This window comes from Pinus tabuliformis, chromosome Q (genome assembly GCF_031772625.1).
Source record: "Pinus tabuliformis cultivar Carrire ecotype Pingquan chromosome Q, CPIR1, whole genome shotgun sequence".
Classification (NCBI taxonomy): domain Eukaryota; kingdom Viridiplantae; phylum Streptophyta; class Pinopsida; order Pinales; family Pinaceae; genus Pinus; species Pinus tabuliformis.
In genome coordinates this window covers 329,267,214-329,290,605 of record NC_142296.1, presented here as the reverse complement: position 1 = coordinate 329,290,605, position 23,392 = coordinate 329,267,214, and the positions used below count along the sequence as shown (strand labels likewise).

At 36.7% G+C, this 23,392-nt stretch overlaps 2 protein-coding genes across 2 annotated transcripts; one reads left to right on the top strand and one right to left on the bottom strand.

Moving 5' to 3' along the window:
- Positions 1-7,116: 7,116 nt before the first annotated feature.
- Positions 7,117-8,001, bottom strand: LOC149219520 (uncharacterized). The gene has a single exon (XM_089386847.1). The coding sequence runs from the start codon at positions 7,999-8,001 to the stop codon at positions 7,117-7,119; it is 885 nt and encodes a 294-aa protein (XP_089242973.1).
- A 1,062-nt stretch (positions 8,002-9,063) lies between these two features.
- On the top strand, positions 9,064-10,985 carry LOC149219519 (short-chain dehydrogenase TIC 32 A, chloroplastic-like). Its single transcript, XM_089386846.1, has 8 exons — positions 9,064-9,199; positions 9,314-9,545; positions 9,674-9,753; positions 9,865-10,018; positions 10,119-10,197; positions 10,287-10,374; positions 10,465-10,511; positions 10,812-10,985. Exons 1-8 carry the CDS (start codon positions 9,064-9,066, stop codon positions 10,983-10,985), a joined length of 990 nt encoding a protein of 329 aa, XP_089242972.1.
- Positions 10,986-23,392: the final 12,407 nt, after the last annotated feature.

Genomic DNA, 23,392 nt, shown 5'->3' with positions numbered 1-23,392 from the left:
CAACGCAATCCCTTCTCATCGGAATCCCAATTCAATCCCTTCCACACCAAATAAACTAACCAAATTTGGTGCAATGGTTGAGCTTGTGATTGATTCCCAAAGCAATCCCTTCTCATAGGAATCCCAATTCAATCCCTTCACACAAAATAGACTAACCAAATTTGGTACAATGGTTGAGCTTGTGATTGATAGTGGGAGAAGAAATTGACACTATCATTGGATTTTAAATATATGATTAATGGTGCAATTGTTTTTTAATTAGAGCCCAGTAATATAATTTTAAGTGAAATTACAATTTTTTTTGTTTAAAATGAATTTTTAAATACATAAGTAAATTCAACACCCTAGAAAAACTGTAAAAAAATTCAAAATTTGCAAATTAAACAATTTGAACTCATGGTTTTTTAAATTTTTTTATCAAATTTCAAATAAAATTGAAATGTCACAAAAATACAATTTTCGAATTCAAAATACAAGAGTGGTAACAATCATAATGCATCTAACTACCATAATGTCATATACTTAAGTTTAAAGGCATGCCTATTTTGGAATAAAGTTCCATAATTTTAATTAAATTTTTAATAGTTTATAAGTAGATGATACTAGTCATGAATAGAGAGTTTAAGTTTATTTCAAAGATAGTTATGTCTTTTTTACTTTTCATTTTTTTTTTATATAGTTAAACTAAAATACAAAAATATTAAGTGAAAAATAAATTATACATTTTTAAAAATATAATATTAATAATCAAATATTAACATATAATATTATATCAAAATTAATATATAGATTAAACTAGTATAAATTTCGATAATCATAAATTTTATTATGAATTTTATATATATATATATATATATTAATTTAATTAATTTTTACAATTTCCTTATTTTAACACTATAAAAATAATAATTAATTAATTGTTTTAATGTTATCGAGTCTTGTTCAGATCTGCAAACCAACCATTTAATATAGCGATGCCAGTGTATGGACATGAAAAACAACGTTATACATATGCAGATGTTGAAAGTTGCAATTACAGAAAAGCAAGCTTTTGTGTAGTCACAAGTGTATCCTAGTGGTAAATTGGTCAGATGTAGCCAACTTATCTTTGTCTCCAATAAATTTGACAAAGCTAGACACCATTTACCTTTACCCCGTTTCCCGAATCAGCCGTAGTTTAATGTTATATTTTTCTTAAGGTTTTTCTAGCATATTTTCTAATTTAATTGGTTCACAATTTAGTAGAGTTTGTTCAAATTATGACTTTGAATGGTAAATTTTCTATAATTAAAGTTTTCTAAAAGTTTTTGAGTGTATTAAATTTATATATAAAATCAAAAATATATTTTAAATAATAAAAGATTAAAATTTAATCAAAATTTGTTTCACTAGATTAGTTAAAAATTCTAAAATGTATAATAATTAGACAACATTGAAAAGATGTGTATCAATATTTTTAATTAATGATTTATCTTTATTTTATCATGAAAAATTTTAATTTATAAACAGACTCTTACAACATTATGGTCCAATTCCATGACTTATCAATACTTTATATCCAAAAAATCATAACTCATTAAAAAAAAATCTTATTTATATGTATTATTAATATTCTAAAATATTCTATAAAACTTAAATCCCTACCAACCATTTAATAATTATTATCATTCAATTAAAATTTTCAAAATCTTATTAAAAAAATACCCTCACTATTTATTAACATTCACCGCCAATTTCTCCTCTGCAACTCTACTCGTTTTATTTTAGCCGCGGAGGATGTGTTAGCGTTTTTGTTATATTGCTGGAATTTCCCGAGTCAAATCCGGCATAAAATTAGTTGGTGAAAATAGTATAAATCCATTTAAAAACACAGAGCCTGTAACGTACAATTTCAACAGAGTTTCTTGATCATGACATTTTATTAATAGTGCTTACTAATTTTGTAATTGGAAAAATCGAGAGTGCTTACTCTAGCCAAACTACTATTTATTACATAAATTAAATAAATGATAAATATCAAAATAATATACATTTTATATTAACTCTATTATTATATTCAGAATATATTTATATATATATCAAAATTCATGATGAGAAAGATTTATTTTTATTTTTACTTTTATTTATTTGATTATAAAAATTATATATATATAAACAAGATTCTTAATTACTAAGATTTATTTTTATTTTCACTTGATTATGAAGATTTTTAATTTGTAAATATGCTTTGTTAAAATGCTTAGGGTAATACCATGGTTTATCAATATCACATGCAAAAATTCATAACTCATGTGACAATCAAAATATCTCTAAAGAGTAATACTTTTGAGATAAGTTTTAATGTTTTATTGAGTTGAGAGGGGTTCTCCAGCCCAAATATGTTAGAGATGTAATGTAATGTTTAACATTTTTTTTTTTAACTAAAACGGTTATGATTTTATTGATTTGAAAAACCTTGGATCTATGCCCAAGCAGCTCCAATTACATTACAGATTTCTATCTGTTGCTGTTTTAAATCTGCTTGATTTTCAGGGCATTTGTATATTGCTTTCACTGTTGACAATTAGCAGTCCTTTCAACAGATAATTGCCTTTGTTTGCCAGTTGGTCCGCTTCACCATTTGACTTTCTGAGAATATGATAAAACTTACATGTATCAAAGTCTAGAAGAACTCTCTTCAGCCTGTCCAGTATTTTGTTCAGGCTCTTTATTATTAACTCTGAATCTCCAAAAACTTGGAGGTCTTTAACTCCTTTGTCTCTTGCAATGTGGCAGGCTTTGAGTAGCCCAAGAATCTCTGCTTGATTGTTAGATTTCTGGCCGAGTCCCCAGCTGAAACAGTCTTTTGCAATCCCATCAGTGGAGTATATGACCCCCCCTGCACCTGCATCTCCGGGGTTACCTTTAGATGCTCCGTCAAAGAAAATTGTGGTTAAATTTTGTGACCGCCACCATAGTTGGAATTTGTCATCTTCTTCTCTTATGCGCCATTCCTGATTTGCCTTTTGTGGGGAGAGGAGCTGCTTGTGCGGACAGGGCTCTAGCGTGCCAAGCCATCTTTTTTCTTCAGGCAATAGCAGTGGATCTTCTTTAAAATACTGCTGTTGGGCTGCTTCCAGTAGGAAAGATTTAGCTTTTGCTGCAACTTGCAGTGGAGTGTGCCTCATCTCTCTGAAGATCTGCTGATTTCGAGCTAGCCAAAGCTGCCAGCACACATACTTTGGGATAGCTGTCCATATTTTTTTCCAGAATGATTTGGAGGGGATGCACTGAGGATAGATACTATTCCAAGTGGCATATAGATCTGCAACAGAGATTTGTGAAGGCAAAGTAATCTGAAAATTATGTAAAATAATACTCCATACCTCTTTTGCAAAATTGCACTCCAAGAAAAGGTGTTGGGCTGTTTCGGAGTTGCTGCTGCATAGTACACATCTGTGCGGCCCTGCTATATTCCTTTTTTCCAGGTTGTCACCAGTTAAGAGTTTGTTATGAGCCAGGGTCCAGAAAAAGAAGTTCACTTTTGGAAGGGCTAGTGGATCCCAGACATTCTTCCAAAAGGCCGGGTTTTGACTGCTATTTCTTGAAGCCTGTAATGCTCTATATCCTGCTACTGTCGTGTAAACTCCGGACTGACCCCATCCCCATTTGTCTTTCATGGTTCTGTTGGTGGGCGCTGCTTCCTCCAGCAAATCTTCAAGCAAAATTTGTTGGTGTGTTAACCTCTCTGGGACTCCATGGAAATCCCATCCTATCCAATCTCCACGATGATCCCACTTTGACAATTCGAATATGGTATTAACTCCTGCCTGCTTCAGCCAATCCCTGAGATCAGCTATGTCCTCATTATCCTTCAGGGGTTCTTTCCCCATAATTCTGTCAAGCCACAGTTGGGTGCGCTTGCCATTGCCTGGAATCCTGTAGGCCTGTTTGTTGAAGAACTTACTGCTCCTGCAGCATAGTTTCCACACCTGCGTGCTGTTGGCTGCATTTTCATTCTGAAGATTGCTAAGGGCTTTGTTGGGTCTGTATTTGGAGCTCAGCAATACACTAACCGGATGAGTGGGTTCATGGATCAGTTTCCATAAGATCTTTCCTCCCAATGCTAAATTTACGAGAGTTGGATCTCTGATTTGCAGCCCTCCATCTGCCTTTGTTTTTTTAACCACGTCCCAGTTCACCAGATGTATTTTATTTTCATTTCCCTTTCCTCCCTGCCACAGGAAGTCTCTGAGCAATTTGGAAATTTTCTCCGTCACATTTCTTGGAGCTAAGAGGAACGCTGCCTGGTAGATTGGTAGCGCCGACAGCATTGCTTTGATTAAAATTACTTTGCCTCCCTTCGTCAGCCAGTAGCCTCCCCACGCTGCAATTTTAGCTTTGATTTTCGAGATTATTTCACTCCAGAGCGATCTTTTATTTGCTCCTGATATAATGGGAAGGCCCAGATACTTGAATCTGTCCCAGTTTACTTGTCCTTTGAATCCGAGGAGAGAGGTTATGTCAGAGAGCTCCCTCTGATCTATGTTCCAGCTATACACTTCGGTTTTATTCTCATTTATTAATGCCCCAGAGGCTCTGCAATAATTATTGAGGACTGCGTTTATGGCTCTGGCGATTCTAATGGTGGCTCCACCTAGTAGAAGTGTATCATCAGCAAATAACGCGTGGTTCTGGGCTTCAGCTCCGTGGAAGGGCTTAAGACCCGGGATGCTGCCTTTTATTTTTTCCGCAGTAAGTTTTCGACTGAGTGATTCCGCCATTAAGATGTACAAGGATGGGGAGAGGGGGCATCCCTGTCTGATGCCCCTCTGACTTTGAAAGAAATTCGTGGGGCGGCCATTGACTAATGGGGCGATCCAAGGTTTTTCTATGCAGGCTTTAATAAGTTTGACAAATTGATGCGAAAAACCAAATGAAAGCAGGACCTTGCAGAGGAATGAGCGATCCACTCTGTCGAAGGCGCTTGCCATATCTAACTTGACCAGCATGCCTTTTTCATTCCGCTGCTTGCTGGAATGGATGATCTCCTGAACCTGAATTACGTTGTCTAGAATATGCCTGCCTTCAACGAATCCGCCTTGTGGGGGAGAGATCAATTTTTTTAACAGCGGCTTAATCCTGTTAGCAATCAGTTTTGCCAGAATTTTGTATGAAGCGTTGCACAACGATATCGGCCTGAACCTTGCGAATGTCTCCGGATTGATGTCTTTGGGGATTAGAGCGAGATATGTGGAGTTTGTTCCTCCACCTACCTTGGCTTTTCTCATGAACCAGCGTATCATTTTGCAGAGATCAGCTTTTATGATGTGCCAACACGACTTGTAGAAATGGATTGTAAATCCATCAGGCCCGGGAGCCTTGTCTGCGTCCATGGACCAGATAACTTTTATAATTTCCTCCTCCGTGGTTGGCCTGCAGAGGGCTGCGTTTTCTTCAGAGCTAATAAGAGTGGGGATATTGGCAGTGAAGTCAGCGACTTCTTCATCATTGCTGTGGGTTTCTTCCCTATAAAGATTCCTAAAGTAGGTTTCTGCAGCTGCTTTGATCTGATTATAACCTTTGCAGACGGTGCCCTCTGAAGTTTTAATCTCTGCTATGTGATTCCTAGTCAATCTCGCTCTGTATTGACGGTGGAAGTAGGAGGTGTTTCGGTCTCCAGCCTTCAACCACAAACTCCTGGATTTTAATCGCCAGTATTCTTCCTCCTTTCTGAAGGTTTGGTGTGCAGAACATTGGGCTTTCGTTTCTTTCTCCAGCAGTTCTGTTGTAATGTCTTTGTTTTCCATCTCTGTTTGCAAAGTCTGCAGTGCATAAACTAACTCCTTTCTTTGCTCAGTAGGAGTGGGTCCTGGTCTCTTTATCCAGTTCTTCAACGCATATTTAGTTGCTTTTAGCTTTTGCTCCCAGACATAACTAGGGGATCCCGTGAATGTTTTGTCCCAGGCTGCCTTTATTGTCTCTGTATAGCCTTCCTTCTCAATCCATAGGGGGCTGAATCGGAAAGGTATGGGCCCTAGATCTTCTTCATCTTCCAGGAGGAGCTGGATGGGTTTATGGTCCGAAGCTAGTTTGGGCAGAATTTTAGTAATTATTATCTTTTTGTTCATCATTATGGAGCTTTGTACCATGAATCTGTCTAACCGAGCTGAGATATGATCCGTTCCCACTCTATTATTGGACCAGGTGTAAATGCCTCTGATAGGATTGAAGTCCAGCAAGTCCCAGCGCTGAAAGAGTTCCTCCACCTCATCTAGCATGGGGTCTCTGTTACTTGTCCCTCCCCTCTTTTCTTTTGCTTTCATAATGATGTTGAGGTCCCCTGCTATGATAATGTTGCTGGGGGATGTCTGCTCTAGAAATGCTGAGAGGGAGTTCCAGCATTCTCTCTTTTCATAATAAGAAACAGGGACATAAAGATTAAAAAGGGAAATAGACAGCTTACTTGTTTTGTGCATCAATTCAGTTTGGATCCAATGCTGTGTTTCCTTGTGGTTTTTCAGCTGAAAAAGGTCATCGTTCTAGAGTGTTGCCAGTCCTCCAGAAGTACCCCTTGAGCTGACCACTTTGCCTACTCTTTTATTCCACTTTGAGCTGCTGATCTCTAGAAGGGCATGTCCTTCTATTTTGGTCTCTTGTAGCATGAGGATATCTGAGTGCTCCACTTTCATAAGATCCTTGATTGCTTCTATTTTAGAGGGGTTCCCTAGGCCTCTACAGTTCCAAGAGACGAGATTCATTATTTACTTGAGGGGGTATTGAGCCCTCCCTTGGAAGGCCTTGGTCTGGTGTTTCGCCCAATAGTCATTTCTATGGTAGCTTGGCTTCCTTGTGTTTTGAGTCTTTCTGCCTCCTCCTCCCTTTTTTCTTTGTGGGATTTCCTTCCAGCTTTTTTCGTTTGGCGCTCATAGGTTTCATCCTCTGAGGAACCAGAGCTTTCGACTGGTTTTTTCCTTGCTATCTCTGCATATGAGGGATTGGATGGGCTGCCCTGATTGGCCTCGCTCTGGATTGCTTCCCCTACCTCCTTGTTTAGTGGAGGAATATCCACTTGTTCTTCATTCTCCTGGGATGGGATAGCTTGATTAGTCTGAGCCTTCTCTGTCCCTTTTGGGTTTACTTCCGTTTCCTGGTTGGCTTTGCTGCTGCTAGGGTCTCCGTCCGTGAAACCTTTACCAGTTCCTTTTTTTTTGTGGATGCGTTCTTCTGGACAAGGGTCCATTGTTCCCCATTCTGTTTGTTTGCTTGCTCCTCTGCTCTCTTTTTACAATTCTTTGCAAAGTGGCCATGACTATGGCAATGTCTGCATTTAAAGGGTAACTGTTCGTAGTCCAACTCCTGGACATGCGTCCACCCAGCTACAGTGAGTTTGATGGCTTCCTGTAACCCCTCCTCTAGGTCCACTTCTACACAGATACAGGCGCATGAATACTGGTCTTTTCTCGCTGCCTGATCTATATATTTTCCCAGGGCGTTACCTATGATCTGAAGAGATTTTTGGTTCCAGCAGTGCAGAGGCAAATGAGGGAGCCTAACCCAGACCGGGACAGCAGAAGGGATGTCCTGGGTGGGATCGAAATCCGGGGACCATTTGTTCAAATAAAGGCCCTGGGGCCCCATGAAATACGGTCCATTTCTAAAGATCAAGCCTTTATCATCTGGGTTTTCAAAGACAAACACGAAGAAACCCTTACCTACGAAATAGCTTTTAACTCCTTCTTTGATCAGGGGCTTCCAGTTCCTTTGGGTCCAATCCTCCACCGACTTGGGAGATGGCCAGAGGCCTGTGAACTGGCCTATAAGGCCTCTCTCCGCAAGGTTCAATGCAGCTTTGCAAGTTTCTTCTTCAGGTAAAGCTACTGATGGAATCGAATCCAGCTTTTTAACAAACTTCTGCTGTGAAACTGAAGGGGGGCGCTTTGGACCTGAAGCTATCATTGAGCGGAAGGCTGTCACCTCCGGAGGTGTAGGTGGAGGATCAGGGTCCCCGCTGCCCTCCATTGGAGCGACAGAGCGGACTGAAGGGTGCACGGCTGGCGGGGAGCAGAGCAGGCGCGCGCTGTAATGTTTAACATTTTGACTAAGTCAAATTAGACAAAATAAAAATAAAAAAAATAATGTAATGTAAATTTTTGAACTTGGTGAAAATAAAAATAAAAATAACAAAATAAAATAACCGTATAAAAATAAAATTAACCCATGGTATTCATGTGCAATATTGATCCATTGTATTAATGTGGAATATTGATCCATAGTATTAATGTCGAATATAGTCTATTTAAATAAGAAATTAAACCAAGGTAAATCTATCTTAACCCACGACATGTACATCTATCTTAACCCACGACCTGTACATCTATCTTAACCCAAGACCCGTAGATCTAACATAACCCAAAACCTACCCAAAAACCAGAAAATCCTTTCTAAACTGAATAAATACAAAGTTAAAATAAATTTTGATTCATCATGAGTATAGCTAAAAATATTTTATATTCAGAAATAAAAACATCAATCAATTAATTAAATTGTAATCCTGAAACAAACGCATCTATACAGGCAATTAAATTGGGATCATAAGCAATTAAATTAGGATCATAATTTCTTAAATAACTCATTTAAAAAATATATATAAAATAAACCAAAATATTAATTATAAAATGTTAACCCAACCAAAAACTAACCCAAAGACTGGATTCCGAACCGCGGGCATGGGCTAACCAGCCCGGTACCCTCTTCGGATGGTTTATCTATTTAAAAATTAGAATACACACGGAAGAATAAAAGTCCATTTCAGCTTTGCACGTTTAAGAAAATGGTTTCTGTATTACTCGGGTCAAACCTAAACAATTGAGATGGAGATTAAAGGCGTTTAAGAGTGGGCTGTTTTAGAGATTCTTGTGCAGGTACAGCAAAGAGTAAGCAAAGTAGATTTCAGAGTCTTCAATCGATCGAAATCTGCTGTAGATTTCACATCGATATACGGTTCAATCCAGAGGAAAGTGGCACACTAGTGCTTTAAGGACTAACAGTGCAGGTGTGTTTGTGCGAAATAATAAGAATACAATGGTTGTGAGAGAGATATCAGAAACAATAAAATATTTGATTGGCGCAGCAGGGCCTAGCGGCTTTGGCTCTAAATCCACTGCTGAAGATGTCACTGCTGCCTGCAACCTTGACTCTCTAACAGCAATAATCACTGGTAATTGTAGGCTTCCTCTGGTGGCTAGCCTCATGTTTTATAACAAATCTTTTATCTGCTTCGCTTAGATTAGTTTTAGTTGATGATCTATTATCAAATCTTTTTGATGTACAGGGGCCACCTCTGGAATTGGAGCAGAAACGGCAAGAGTGTTGGCTAAACGAGGCGCAAGATTGATCATTCCTGCAAGAAATCTGAAAGCAGCAGAAGATGTGAAATCTAGTATTCAGACAGAGATTCACACAGCAGAAATTATAGTGATGGACCTGGATCTCAGCTCCTTTACATCGATAAGAAGATTTGCCACAAACTTTGAATCCTCTGGCTTACGGCTCAATATTCTTATGTGAGTCTTCATTAAAATTCCCTATAGCTAGATATTAAATAAACCGATCAAAATAAATTGGATACTCTGAAACAGTCAGTAACGAACGCAGCACTGTGTGTGTGTCTTTTCCGCTGTCTTTCTTGCAGAAACAATGCAGGAAGGTTTTGTCAAGAATTCCAGGTATCTCAAGATGGATTTGAGATGACTTTTGCTACAAATTATCTCGGTAAGCATACACACTTTTTTTGCAATCTTGTAATGTTACAGAGCAGAACTCAATTAAATCCCTATAAATTAAAAACACTACACTGCTCTGACTAGCTGTGCTTATTTGCAGGGCACTTTCTTTTAACTAAGCTGTTACTCAACAAAATGATCCAAACCTCCAAGGAAAGCGGCATTCAAGGAAGGATCATCAATGTTTCATCTTCTGTTCACAGCTGGATTGGGAAAGAAGGAATCCAGTTTGACCAGTTAAAGGATCCTAAGAGGTAAAAGCCCTTGAGAATTAGGCCTTTTTTGTTCCAGAATTAGGTTCAGTGTTAAGATACAGATCTATTATTTAATATATTAACCCTAAAAGCATGACAGTTATGATGCCACCCGTGCATACGTTCAATCTAAACTGGCAAATATTTTACACGCCAAAGAGCTTGCCTTGAGACTGGAGGTATGACCTTGGAATCTTGACCTACGTTTCTTTGATCACTTAAATCAAAGCTTTCCATAGTATAAACATTTAACAGTGGTAAAACGCAGAAAATGAAGGCCAATGTGACCGCGAATTCTGTTCATCCTGGCGTTGTAAAGACCAGAATCACCAGAGAACGAGATGGACTTATCACAGGTGACATGCTAATCTCTGTTTTACTCTTTGTATTTACTGCTGGGAAGCTTTGCAGGAAAAATTGATTAAGGAATTGCTGCTTCTTTACAGATTTGGCTTTCTTCCTCACATCAAAACTCGTAAAGTCAATACCTCAGGTGAGAATTTTTCATACATCTTTGGCGCCAAAATTCCTAGAATCAATTCATGTGGTGAGATTTTTTTTTATACATCCTTTTTCTATAACCCTTGCATTCATAACTCGTTTCTTTCACCTGTAGTTTTTTCGGCAATAAAAAAATTTGTTGCTTCAAACCTCTTTATTTAAAGAAATCGCATCCATACAGGTTCTAAATTTCCATATACAAGGAAAAGGAGAGTTAAAACAACCTGTTTTTGAATGAATATTTCAACAATGTAACTTGCAGCTTGACTTTTAAATTTGTTTACTTTAACAGGCGGCATCGACAACGTGCTATGTTGCAGCTCATCCCAAACTGAAGAACATCTCCGGAAAATTCTTTGCAGACTGTAACGAAGCATTCGCCTGCAACGTGGCAAATGACCCAGATAAAGCTCTGGAATTGTGGAGGGAAACCGAAGCTATGATAGAATTGACACAAACACATTAAATACATTTAATGGATTCAGTTATTATTTAATGGATTCAGTTATTCAATGTATTTAGGATACTATTCAATGAATCAGCGACCCGTACTTTGTTGGGCCTCGAACTGATTGATTTATTTTGATGATGTATATGAATTTTGTCATTCAACGTAATGTGTTTTTGTTAATTATTTGGCTTAGATTTAAAATTAATTTTGCTAGATGAATCCAGACGGTTATGAGCTTAAATAGAAATTAAAATGATAAATTTTATAATTAAAAAGGTGGATAAAATTAATTAAATTATTATTATTATTATTAAGGAGGTTTATGATTATGAAGAAATATTTTTGCCCAATAGATCACATCAGTTTTTGAATGCAGGCTTTTTGAAAAGATATAACAAAAAATAATTGTTAACGTGTAAATAAATTTCATTACGGTATCATGATTCAATATCATGACATAGTAATACCACATGCTAATTTCTTTTTTAATTAATTATTCTAGTTAAAATGACACAAAAAGTATAATTATTTTTAAAATAAATTTATAAAAATATAGAAGGCATAATTTATGTTGATTCAATACTATGACATAGTAATATTACATTCTAAAAAATGTTTTTTAGTTAACTAATTTAGTTAAAATGACACAAAAGGTATAATTATTTTTGAAATAAATCTATAAAAGTATAGAAGGCATAATTTGTGTTTACTCGTAAGAATTTTCTATAGCATTTGGTGGAGGTTAAATGCCTATCATCCACCTCATTGCTATGTTTTAATTTAATGTCTTATAAACATTTTCACTTAGTCAAAATAAAATAAAAATAAAATAACCCTATATTAAAATAAAAATAACTTTATATTAAAATAATAAAAATCACAATTCTAAGTAGTAGTAGTAGTAGTAGTAGTAGTAGTAGTAGTAGTAGTAGTAGTTGTTGTTGTTGTTGTTGTTGTTGTTGTTGGGAAGTTTAAGGGTGGTTTTTTATTCCAAGTTTATGAAAACCAGAGGGGGTAGAGTATGTATGCCTTCGGAGACTTAACAATCAAATCGTTGTGTGGAGGTGGGTCCCTTGTTCCACAAACAAGGGGGTGTCATACACCAATTTGGTGGCTAGGCTTATTCATATCAAATATAGGCTATTTAAAGGGGAAATCAAACTAGCCTAGATCCATCTTAACTCTAGATCTACAAAAAACTAAATGGAAAAATCTCTTGAGATGAGATGAACACCTCTTTTAAAGTGAAAAGAAATATGATCTTTCTCACACTTATTAGATCTAAAGTTAAAATAAACCTAAATAAATAATTATTTATAATTTAATTTAAAATTATGAAAAAATTGTTCCAAAATTAACATACAATTACATTTATTTATTTTTGTATATTAAATTAAATTTAAAATATATATTCCATTATTGTTTTATTATATATATATATGAAAATGGAAACTTTAAAATTTTAAATAATTATTTTATAATTTAATTAATTTCTAAATTTAATATAAATTTTATAATTAAAAAAAATAATTTTATAAATAAAATATCAATTTAAATCAAAATTTATTTGGAATAAAACTATTAAACCATTCAATTTTAAGAAGCATTCTTTTTACAACTCCAAATATGGTCCTCATAATTTGAATGTTTTATCTAAAATTATTTTCTACAATCTTAAAATGTTAAAACATTCTACAAAGGAAAAATACAATTACAACTGATTAAAAAAATTCAAATTCAAAATTCCAAATTGAAAAGTAGTTATTTCCATGCGAAAATGCTACAATTTTTTCCTCTCCTTTTATTCATTAAATGTTTCCTTTCTTAAATCCATCCTGTAGATTTAAGAACGCAAGACACTGTTACCTTTTTGTGACTGGTCTAAGCTCTTTCTATTGTACAAACTGGCTCATGTGCACGTTAGATTCCTAGTTTCGATTTGAATAGGGATATTCGGGTAATTCCAAGATTTCTAGTTCACGTTAGATTCCTAGTTTCGATTTGAATAGGGATATTCGGGTAATTCCAAGATTTCGTAGAACTAGAGGTTGTAGAAACTCGTAACTTGGAAAAGGTTGGTTAACATATTTTCTCATGTACTAGAAAATGTGTAGATGAAATATAAAGTTAAATAAGTTTATTTTTCATTTTAAATTTTAATTTCAATATAATATTGATAATGCAATTTTTTTAATGATATAAAAAAATAATTAAAGTTATAGTTTTCAAGACTAAAGTTCTGTAAGCCCATAATTTCTAAAGCCATGGCTAGTGAAAATTTTTAAGATTATAGTTTTGTAAGTCATAATACTTGAGGTTAATGTTCTAAAGGTAAGCCACAGTTTTGTGGCCATAGTTAATTAGTGAAAATTTTTAAGATCATAGTTTTTGAAGTCATAATACATGAGGTTATTGTTTTAAAGGTATTTTGATTTTCTAGTAGAATCTATTAAAAATTGGAATGATTTTGAAAATCTTTTTATTGATAAATTTGATAAAGGATCTAATCCAATTACACTTTTAACAGAATTAATAGTATAAAAATAGATATGAAAGAAAGAATAAAATATTTTAACTAGTAGTTAGCATTTATATAAATTTTTAGCAAATTTTGTCCTAGTTTTTCAAATAATAGTGAAATATTATACTAATGTTTTCCAATCCCTAATTGCCATGTTTAATAAAAGAATTAGAAAGAATACATTATCTAAATATTTTGAAGAAGACCGACATTGAAAAAAAAAGGTGATTTTGGCATGAAAGCTAGAATGAAGAGGCTAAATCACGGGGGCTTAACTGGGGGAGAAATATCATACTATGTGGGTTCATATTAGGGGATATATATTGAGGGGAAAATGACATAATATATTGGGGGTAAAGGATTTTTATATTGGAAAAATATAAAAAATGCAGCTCAAAGTTAATGAAAAATATAAAGGGGTGTAAAAAATGTTAATGAAAAAATGGATACTTACAATATCTAGAGAAAGTAGGGGTTTTTTAAATTGGGAAGCTATATTGGGTTTATATTGGTAGGAGGTTAAATAATGTGATTTTTAGAGGGATTTTCCAATATGTAGTCAAATTAAGGGTATTGTTTAATATGCCACGAACGCACATGGTATGTTAGAGGTTCACTAAGTGAATCCCCTGTGAGCTAAATTCACTCCTAAGAAACTATTTACTTTTTCCAAAATTCCTCTTTAAAATAATGAGTTTCAATACAAGGATCTTATGAACTTATATACATTATTACAAAAAATCAAGATCACTTCAAAGGACCCCAAACCTACCATTTGTGATTTTAATTTGGAGAAGGTAGTCATGGATAATTATTGCAGTTATTAGCATGTTAATCATTTGGAAAGGACATGTTCACAATAGTTACACTATGACATTGGTGTAAAATTAGTTTCTTGATCAACAAGAAGCAATGAAGTATTAGTGCATGACGATGAAAATTAATAGGTTGAGGAAGAAGAAGGAAAGAGTAGAGGAGAAACCATGTTTTTAAATTCCATATTGCTAGCTATAGAAGATGATGAAGATTATATGGGTGATCCAAATGATACAAATGGATTACATCATAAAAACCAAGGGACTCCAACTACATCTTAACATGCTACTAATCCTAAGGAAGCTATTTTTCCCTCACCCAAGAAAGAAACAACAATAAATGTACATTTTCCTATATAGATTATAATGTAATTGAGGATATGAAAAATAAAAAGGAAAATATTTATCTTTTTGGCATTTGCAAAATTCTTCAACAAAGAAAGATCATCTTACAACATTTAATGCCATCCCTAGATGTATTTCATAGTTTAATGGTAAACTGCGAGATAACAACACACTTGTTTATGATTAAACTAAATTAAACTAAATTTGAAGGCAAAACATAATGTTTCCATGCGCGATGCTATAATTGGCAATTATTCTATCTCAAAACTCATCATTTAAGTTGAATTTTGAAATTCAAAATCAAAATGTACATAATTTCTTGGTTGACTCAATATTTTTTTTGTTGACTAGCGGAATTGGCAATGGCAGTGGTATCATACTCGTGTTACACAAGGTCAAATCCCACTGGCTACCACTATAACCTCTAGGAGGAACTGCCCACCCCGTAAGAACAACCCTCAGGTAAGACGAGACTCGAACTCATGATCTGCACAGTGGCACAGACAACTTAACAGATCATCCGCTGGCCACAAGACCAAAACTCTGTGGGCTTGGTTGACTTAATATTATCATCAAATGTCATGCCTCTTTTAATATATAATAAAATAAATTTTACTACAACCAAAAATACAACTCAAATTGTTCAACTTGATAACTCGGATGTTAAGGTTGTAAGGGAGCTTAAATATGTTCAAAAAAATAATTTTACTTAATCCAAAAGTATAACATATCATTAATATTATTGGTGTTAATATTTTAGAATTTTATGGTATGTTTCTTAGTATATATTGGTCATGAAAACTATGGGGATATTTTGCAATTAATTGTTCTCATTTATGGTTTCCATTTGGTGGAAGATAAAATCAATTCTAGGTAGTGTTGGTCGCCAGGTATGAACAATTTATCCACTCCTTTTCCTACATTAAATTATCTATCCAGGTGCGTATTCTTTTCAAGGCAACACACAAGGTTTATGCAGGGGCAACATTACGATTTGCCCTCAACCAAGGGTTCGTGATTGGCAATCAAAACATTGCTGAGACAGAAGTAAAACTCAACTACAGAATGTAAAAAGGTATTCACAGTTATCTAAGAGATCTGCAACAACAAACAAGAAACAAACATAGCAATAGAAAACACACACAACACAAGGAACACACAACACCTGATCAGAAGAGCGGGCCCAACTCTCTAATCAGGGTTGCGTTACTTGCAATGAACGATAGATCAACAAAGGGTTATATCTTATTAATCTGAATAATGTTGTTACAATATCATAACGGGGTCCCCTTGATACAGGAATGACCCATCTTTTATAGAATACAAAGGAGAATAATTCTCCTCGAAACCTAGAAACTATATGCTTAAAGATATACATAAGTTGTATCGCAGCACTAGAGCCGAGAGAACCAAGAACAAGAATGGTTGAAAATGGGTTGAAAGCACCTACATTTAGTTATGCTATTTTGTCATGGTCGGTCAGCTTCTGTGAATCACATAATTGTTGCGATATGTTGCGCAGTCAACACCTGTGCTCCATAATCTGCGATCATCACAAGTTTTAGTGGTTTGTGTAGGTAGAAACCTTCATGACTCCACTTCATTAATTAAATATCCCAAGAAATGATAAAGGGGAATTACCTCTTAATGTTACATAGTAAATATATGTGAATGAATGCAAAAAGGGTGAAAAGAGGAGTGGAAATGCAAGGAAACGATAGGCCAATTTGGTGCCTAACATCTCCCCCAAACTAGCCTTCTGCACGCCCTCATGCAGCTCACCATCTCTGCAGGTCTGGGTTGGATAGGCTGTGTGCTTCTTGAAGCCGAGCGAGATCATATTCCTCGGCCATTTCTATTCCTGGAACCTTGAATCCTTCTGAGAGGAGAACTTCCTTCCACCAATCATTTGGTACATTATAGGCTGGGGTGTAGTATTCCACTGGTAGCCATAGAATAGGGTACTGGAATAGAATTCCCATCGATCATACCCCACATGTTTGGATGCATGCCACATACCTTGGCACCTTGTTGAGTGCCCGTGAAAAATTTGGTGCTCCAAATGGTTCTTTGTTCCAAACGGATGTGGGTGACATCATCCACCTCTTCTGACAATTATCTAGGGCCTCAGCCTGAAACATGACTAACTGTTTGATGTAGAGATCGATGCACCACTTTTGTGTGCTCAGCATCCAATCCTTATTTCCCATAATTTCCAAAAATGCAGTGTGCTTATTATACATAGTCATTGATCTCTTGGGTTCTCCTCTTACCATAAAAGGCTTCATGGCTTGATTTGACTCGAACGTGTCAGAAGCCTTCTGCCAACTTATCTGATTAAAAGTGTAAGAGGTAAGGGCCCTTAAATGAATGTCCCCCACATATGGAATTGGATTAAATTCTTTCTTAACATGCAAGAGATACCCATTCATATAAAGCTCACATATCAACTACTGAGTTGGCACATCAGGGGCTCTCAATATCTAGAGGAATTGTACACTGTCCTCAATATCATGACTAATTTCTTTCTGGATTCTTTCCAAAAAAAAGAAAAGAAAGCCTTCATGCAAAAATAAAGAGTAATAGGAAGCAGGAGGGAGACATTCCATTGCTTCTTGTGCTAAATGGAGCATCTGCTCCTTATTGGTTTTTAATTCTGCTACTTGCCTTTCCAACTACTCCACATTGAATTGCTACTTCACATGCCTCAGTCACATTATATTAATGTGTTCTACATATTCAAAGATAGTTGTGGATGCTCACTCTTGGGCTCTCTTTGCTTCATTCAGATATCGTGCTACGATGGACTTCCAGGTCTATACCTCAGCCAAAAAAGAAAATTAATGACCCCCAAACAAATATTCTATTGGGTCTGTCTGAGTGGCAACAGAAGTCGTTGCCACTTCCTCTACCTACGTCCCTACTTCAGTCGTCATGGGTTTTGGCTTCTTAGCTCGTTGCTTATATTTCTTCACTTGGTTCTTCAATTGGTGCATCTGTTTCCTCAGCTTCTTAACCTCTGTTTTGAGTCGTATCGTTTATTTGAACTGAAACTAATATTTCTGCTTCATAGGCAGCCTTCATTGTTCACACAACTCCACCCATTCTTGTTTAACCACCACCTCATCTGGTACTGTAGCTGGTTCGATAGGTGGTGATTTACCTGAGGGAGTATCCACAGGGTTACTCCGCGGGGCTTCCTTACTTGGTTTCTCTTCCTAGGGAGTAGCCATTTCCTTACTGTCTCCTACCTCGCCCTATTGTGAAGCTATCTCGATAGGTGGCAGGCTCATTCGGTGAACGTCCATCGGTGGTTTAGCCAAATTTCTCCTTCCAGGTTCCCTTATTTTAAAAACATCTGCCTCTTCCTCTGTTTTGGGTCCTTGAGAGAGGTCTATGTGGGGATCTGTGGCCAACAAGCCTATGGCAGCTGGTCCCTTCTTCAACCCATCATATTTCAAAATCAGCGAAACGACCACCTCCTCTTCTATATGTTGGGTAGAGCAAGACACCCTTGCTCCTTTCGGGATGGAGAAGTACGAGGAGAATTGAAAGAATTCTCCTACCTAATCTATCCCAACACCAATTATGATCTCAGGCCCCTTCTCTCTGTTTGTAGCGTCTCCGCTCTGGGTTAAAACCTTTGACTGTGCAGTCCCCTGTTCTAAGGTTGACGTTGGTTCCTTTGGAATAGCATCAATCCTGACATTTAATTCCTCTGTGGTCTCCAAAGTCAGACAGGTTGATGGTGGTTCTTATGGGACACCACCTTCCATGTCCAACATTTCTTAAATAGGTGATGCTGGCATTCTTTCTTCTAGCACAACATTGATGCAGATGGATTCTTGCATAATCACATCAATTTCATGCATTAAACCCCTATCCTCTTCTTCTGTTGGCCCCATAGTTCTTTCAGCTTCGGGCCCTTCTCATTCTGGTTCTTCCTCCATTGGTTCTACAGTCGAGGGTGGTTCTTGTGGGACAACCCCGGTCGTAATATTAATGGATTCCTCTACCTCAGCCTGATGTGGTCCCTCTTTTCTTATTATAGTGCTGCTAATTTTCTCTATTGGCTCTATAATCGAGGCTGATTCTTGAAGGACAACCTGGGTCATGGTGCTAACGGCCCTTTCTATATTAGCCCCTTGCTCTAGCACTTATTCTTCCATTGGTTCCGAGGTCGAGGCTCGCTCTTGTGGAGTAGCCTCGACTGTCTCTCCTAGTTCACATTCCTGATTCTATTCCTACTCTTCAAGTTCCATCTCCATTTCCTCTGGTTCCTCTTGATCTATGTATTCATCCTCTGCTCCAGTTCCTTCCTCCATTGCTTCCAGCTCTTCCTCTCTAGCAACTCTAGCAGCCATTATTTCTTTCTTTGTATAATCCTGAATGTTTCCCATGGGATTTTAAATCGACCAATTGCATGCATGACTAGCAGTTGGACCAGGCCATGGTTGGTAATGACTTCTACCACTTTTCGTGAACGTTGAGCAGAGTACACCATCAGCTGGAGAATTCTTAACAGGAAGAAAGGCATACTCAATGAGAAGGCTTCCGCCTGTGGGAACTGGAGGTGAGCCAATATTCTGAAATGGTACTTAAACATGGTGGTATACCTCCCCTCGTAGGTTATGTATCTCATTACAAAACCTGCTACCTCACCCCATGGGTGTGGTAATGAGTTTCAGTCGTACCCTCGGCCCTTCTGAACAACGTTTTCTCCAGCCTATAAGAATGCTTTGGGGAACTCTGGAAGGGCGGTTCTTCGTGAAAACCATTTATGCCCCTACTAGGGTAGCTCGCTGACCTCTGCAATGGTTTCTTCAGTGACAGGGATTTCTATCCCCCAGACCCGAGAGCTTTCTTCTTCTAGATTGAGTGCGAATTCAATCGTAATTTCCTTGTTAAATCCTTGCAACCTGTCAAAATAAATGTTCCACCTTGCATTTACGAAGACTTGCCATACCTCTGGATTGTTTTTGACCATTTTCGTGCCCTCCGGCTCATGGCGCACAACCAATCCACCCATCACTGTAAGAACTGGATCAACATGATGGGTACAGTCAGCTGGTAGGGGGGAGAGTAACAACAACCCAACTGATGATGATAATTTTATTAGCATGGTGGTTACAGGGTGAAAGGATAATAATGACTAGTACACCTTGAAAAAAACATCAATTAATGGTAGGGTGTGGCAATATAGGTGAATGATTATGGAAACTCAATACAACGTACTGGGGAAATGACCGCTAAAGTTCTTGGTGTATGTTTTCAAATTCCAATGCATGGGAATCATGATTACGAAATCACACAATTTTTTTTGGTTTCTGTTTTCATTGGATTTGGTAATGATGTGATATGATTACAATTTAAGGTACGCCATCGTTTCTTTATGACGGGACCCCCCCCCTCCCCAACTTAAATGCAGTCATTCACGACACGTACTAGTCTCCTTTTGGAATATTTTGATTAAATCCATAAGAGTTAATGAAGGCGTACCTAGCGACCTACCTGATGGTGGAGTAGCAGCAAAGATAACCGACGGAGTAACGACAGTAGTGGAGTAACATTGTCGACGGAGTAACAACATCAGTTGAGTAACAACGCGGTGGAGTAATAGCATCGGCGGAGTAACAACAATAGTGGAGTAACAACAATAGTGGAGTAACAACACCAACGGAGTAACAACACCGGCAAAGTAACAACAACAGTGGAGTAACAGCACTGATGGAGTAACAACAACAATGGAGTAACATCACTAGCCGAGTAATAGCACTAGCGGAGTAACAAAAACCATTGGAGTAACAACAACAGTGGAGTAACAACACCGACAGAGTAACAACAATAGTGGAGTAACAACACTAGTGGAGTAACAACACCAGCGGAGTAACAACAACAAGTGGAGTAACAAGAACAGTGGAGTAACAACACCGACGAAGTAATAGCAACCAACAAAGTAACATCACCAGTGGAGTAACAGCACAAGTGGAGTAACAACAACCGGTGGAGTAACAACAATAGTGGAGTAACAGCACCAGCGGATTAGTAGCAACTAGTGGAGTAACAACAATAAATGGAGTAACAACACTAGCGGAGTAACAACAACCAGTGGAGTAACAACAACAGTGGAGTAACAACACTGGTGGAGTAATAGCAACGACTGTTACTTAAAAAATTTCTCCATTTCTCCTTGTCATAATTCAGTTCTTATTCTTGCAAAAAGACAAACAAGTATGTAGTAACAACATATTATTATTATTATTATTATTTTTTAAGGCAGAGGGAGCATTCTCTGCACCAACAACCATCAAATTAGATGTATCAGAAAGATGTTTTATGAAGGAATATTTAGAAATTGTACGGTGGTATAACTTCAGACGGTGTCTGTTCACTAGGAAGGAAGTACGATTTTCATCTACTATAATGAATCTGATTGTGCCATTAGCAAATACAACGTCCACTTCATAAGGTCCCATCCAACGAGTGAGAATCTTTCCTTTAAAATCTTTGAATCGAGATTCAGATAACAATGCCCAGTCCCCTGTATGAAACACCTTATTCTTGATAAATTTATTGTGCCATTTCATTCTATGATGTTCAGTAGTTCTCTAGATAGCTTCTGAATGAATCTCATCTATCTCATTGAGTTGTTCCAACCGATGTTTTTGGGCCTCTGATAAGTCCAATCCTACTTCCAAAGCTGTTCTGAGTGTACTGATCTCGAATTCAACTAGAAACAAGGGAGATTTCCCGTAGACTAGCTCAAATGGGGAAAACCTAGTTGTATTTCGCCATGTCGTCCTATATGCCCAAAGAGCCTCTGGGAGTTTCTGTGACCAATCCTGACGATGAATTGCTATAGTTTTTGTCAAGATATTCTCCAACACCTTATTTGTACTTTCTACTTGTCCATTCACTTGGGGATGGTAAGGAGTTGTCACTCTGTGTCTGACCCCATATTTCTGCAGAAGCCTCTCTATCATGTGGGATGTGAACTATGCTCCTCCATCTGAAACAATTTCTCTCAGGGTACTATATCAGGCAAAAATATCTTCAAAAAGGAAGTCTGCCACCACCTGTTTTGTTGCCTTCACAACCGCTCTGGTTTCCACCCACCTAGTCACACAATCAGTACATACCAGAATGTGAACCTTCTGATGGGGGTATGGGTTGATGGGTCCAACAAAATCAATGGCCCATTTCTCAAAAGGTTATAGGACTATCTAGGGTTGTAATGGCATTTCATCTGATTTCCCAAGTTTTCCGATACGTTGACAACTGTCACATCTTCAGTTTTTAGACATAATCTCTGGCATCTCGTAAGATAGAAGGCTTGTGGTCAGGGAAAATTTTAAGAACCCCCCCTAGATTTATAAATATAATAAATGGGCGAATCTACATGGTATATAGGAAAAATGGAAGGCCATTTTATCAATAATATAATATGTATATATAATTTTTTGGCGAATCTCTCACCAGGCATGGCGAATATTTTACTCAATAATAAAATCTTGTAAGATCTTGGCGAGTCTTTCACTAAATAATAAAACTTTGTAAAGTCCTAGTGAATCTTAGCATAGGCTACATGCTGGTTTAATTCCCTCATTTAAATAGGCTACATTCCAGGTGAATACCATGGGTCAATACCATGTGCCCTTTTGGTGAATACCATGGTTCAATACCATGTGCCATTTTTATTTTTATTAATTCTAATATTAGGGTTAATAATGGTTTTTTGCATGGTATTAATAACAATCTAGTCCATGGTATTTGTCCCATAGTATTTTGGCCATAGGTTTCACCTAAATATAACCCATTTTTTGAGTGTTCGTAAATATAAGGTGACTTATGGAGTAAATATAAAAAAATGTTTTATTTGTTTACTATAACTCTCATTTATTTATATTTTTATTAATTTACCACACCTCTTTTACAAATATGGTATTTGGCCCATAGGATTCACTTAAATAAACCTCTTTCTTGAGCCTTCATAAATAGAACGAGGGTTATGGACTAAATATAAAAAGAGGTTTTATTTATTTACGATACATCTAGTTTATTTATATTTTTATTTATTTACCATACCTCCACTTTACTTATATTTTTATTTGTTTACACCGTTACATGTGAGGTGACATATGGAGTAAATATAAAAAATGTTTTATTTATTTACCATACCTCTCATTTATTTATATTTTTATTAATTTACCATACCTCTTTTATAAATATGGTATTTGGCCCATAGGATTCACTTAAATAAAACCTATTCTTGAAAATGGGAAAATGGATTCACTTAAATAAAACCTATTCTTGAAAATGGGCGAAGGAAGGTTGTAAGTCCTAATTTCAAGGGCTAAATTTACCTTTTTTACCCTCTCCCTTAAAATAAGGTGGGCTATTTGAGGTGATTTGTAAAAATGTACTATGATACAAAATATTCGCCCACTAAAAATTTAAAACCCCTTAATTTCGCCAAAGGGCGAACATTCGCCCCTAAAATTATCCTTGCTCGTGGTATCTCATTTGTAGCACCTTGTGGCTTGTTCTTTTATCTGCAAAATGTCCTCCACACGGCCCACTATGGCCGGCCTTCAATATGTCATAGATATCATCCTCTGATACACAGCGCTAAATCTGTTGATCCACCCCCGTATGAAAGAGGTATCTTGCCATCCATGAATATCGGGTACTATGATGAATAATTTTCCGTTGGTCCTTGTATGACAAATGACGAGGTACCT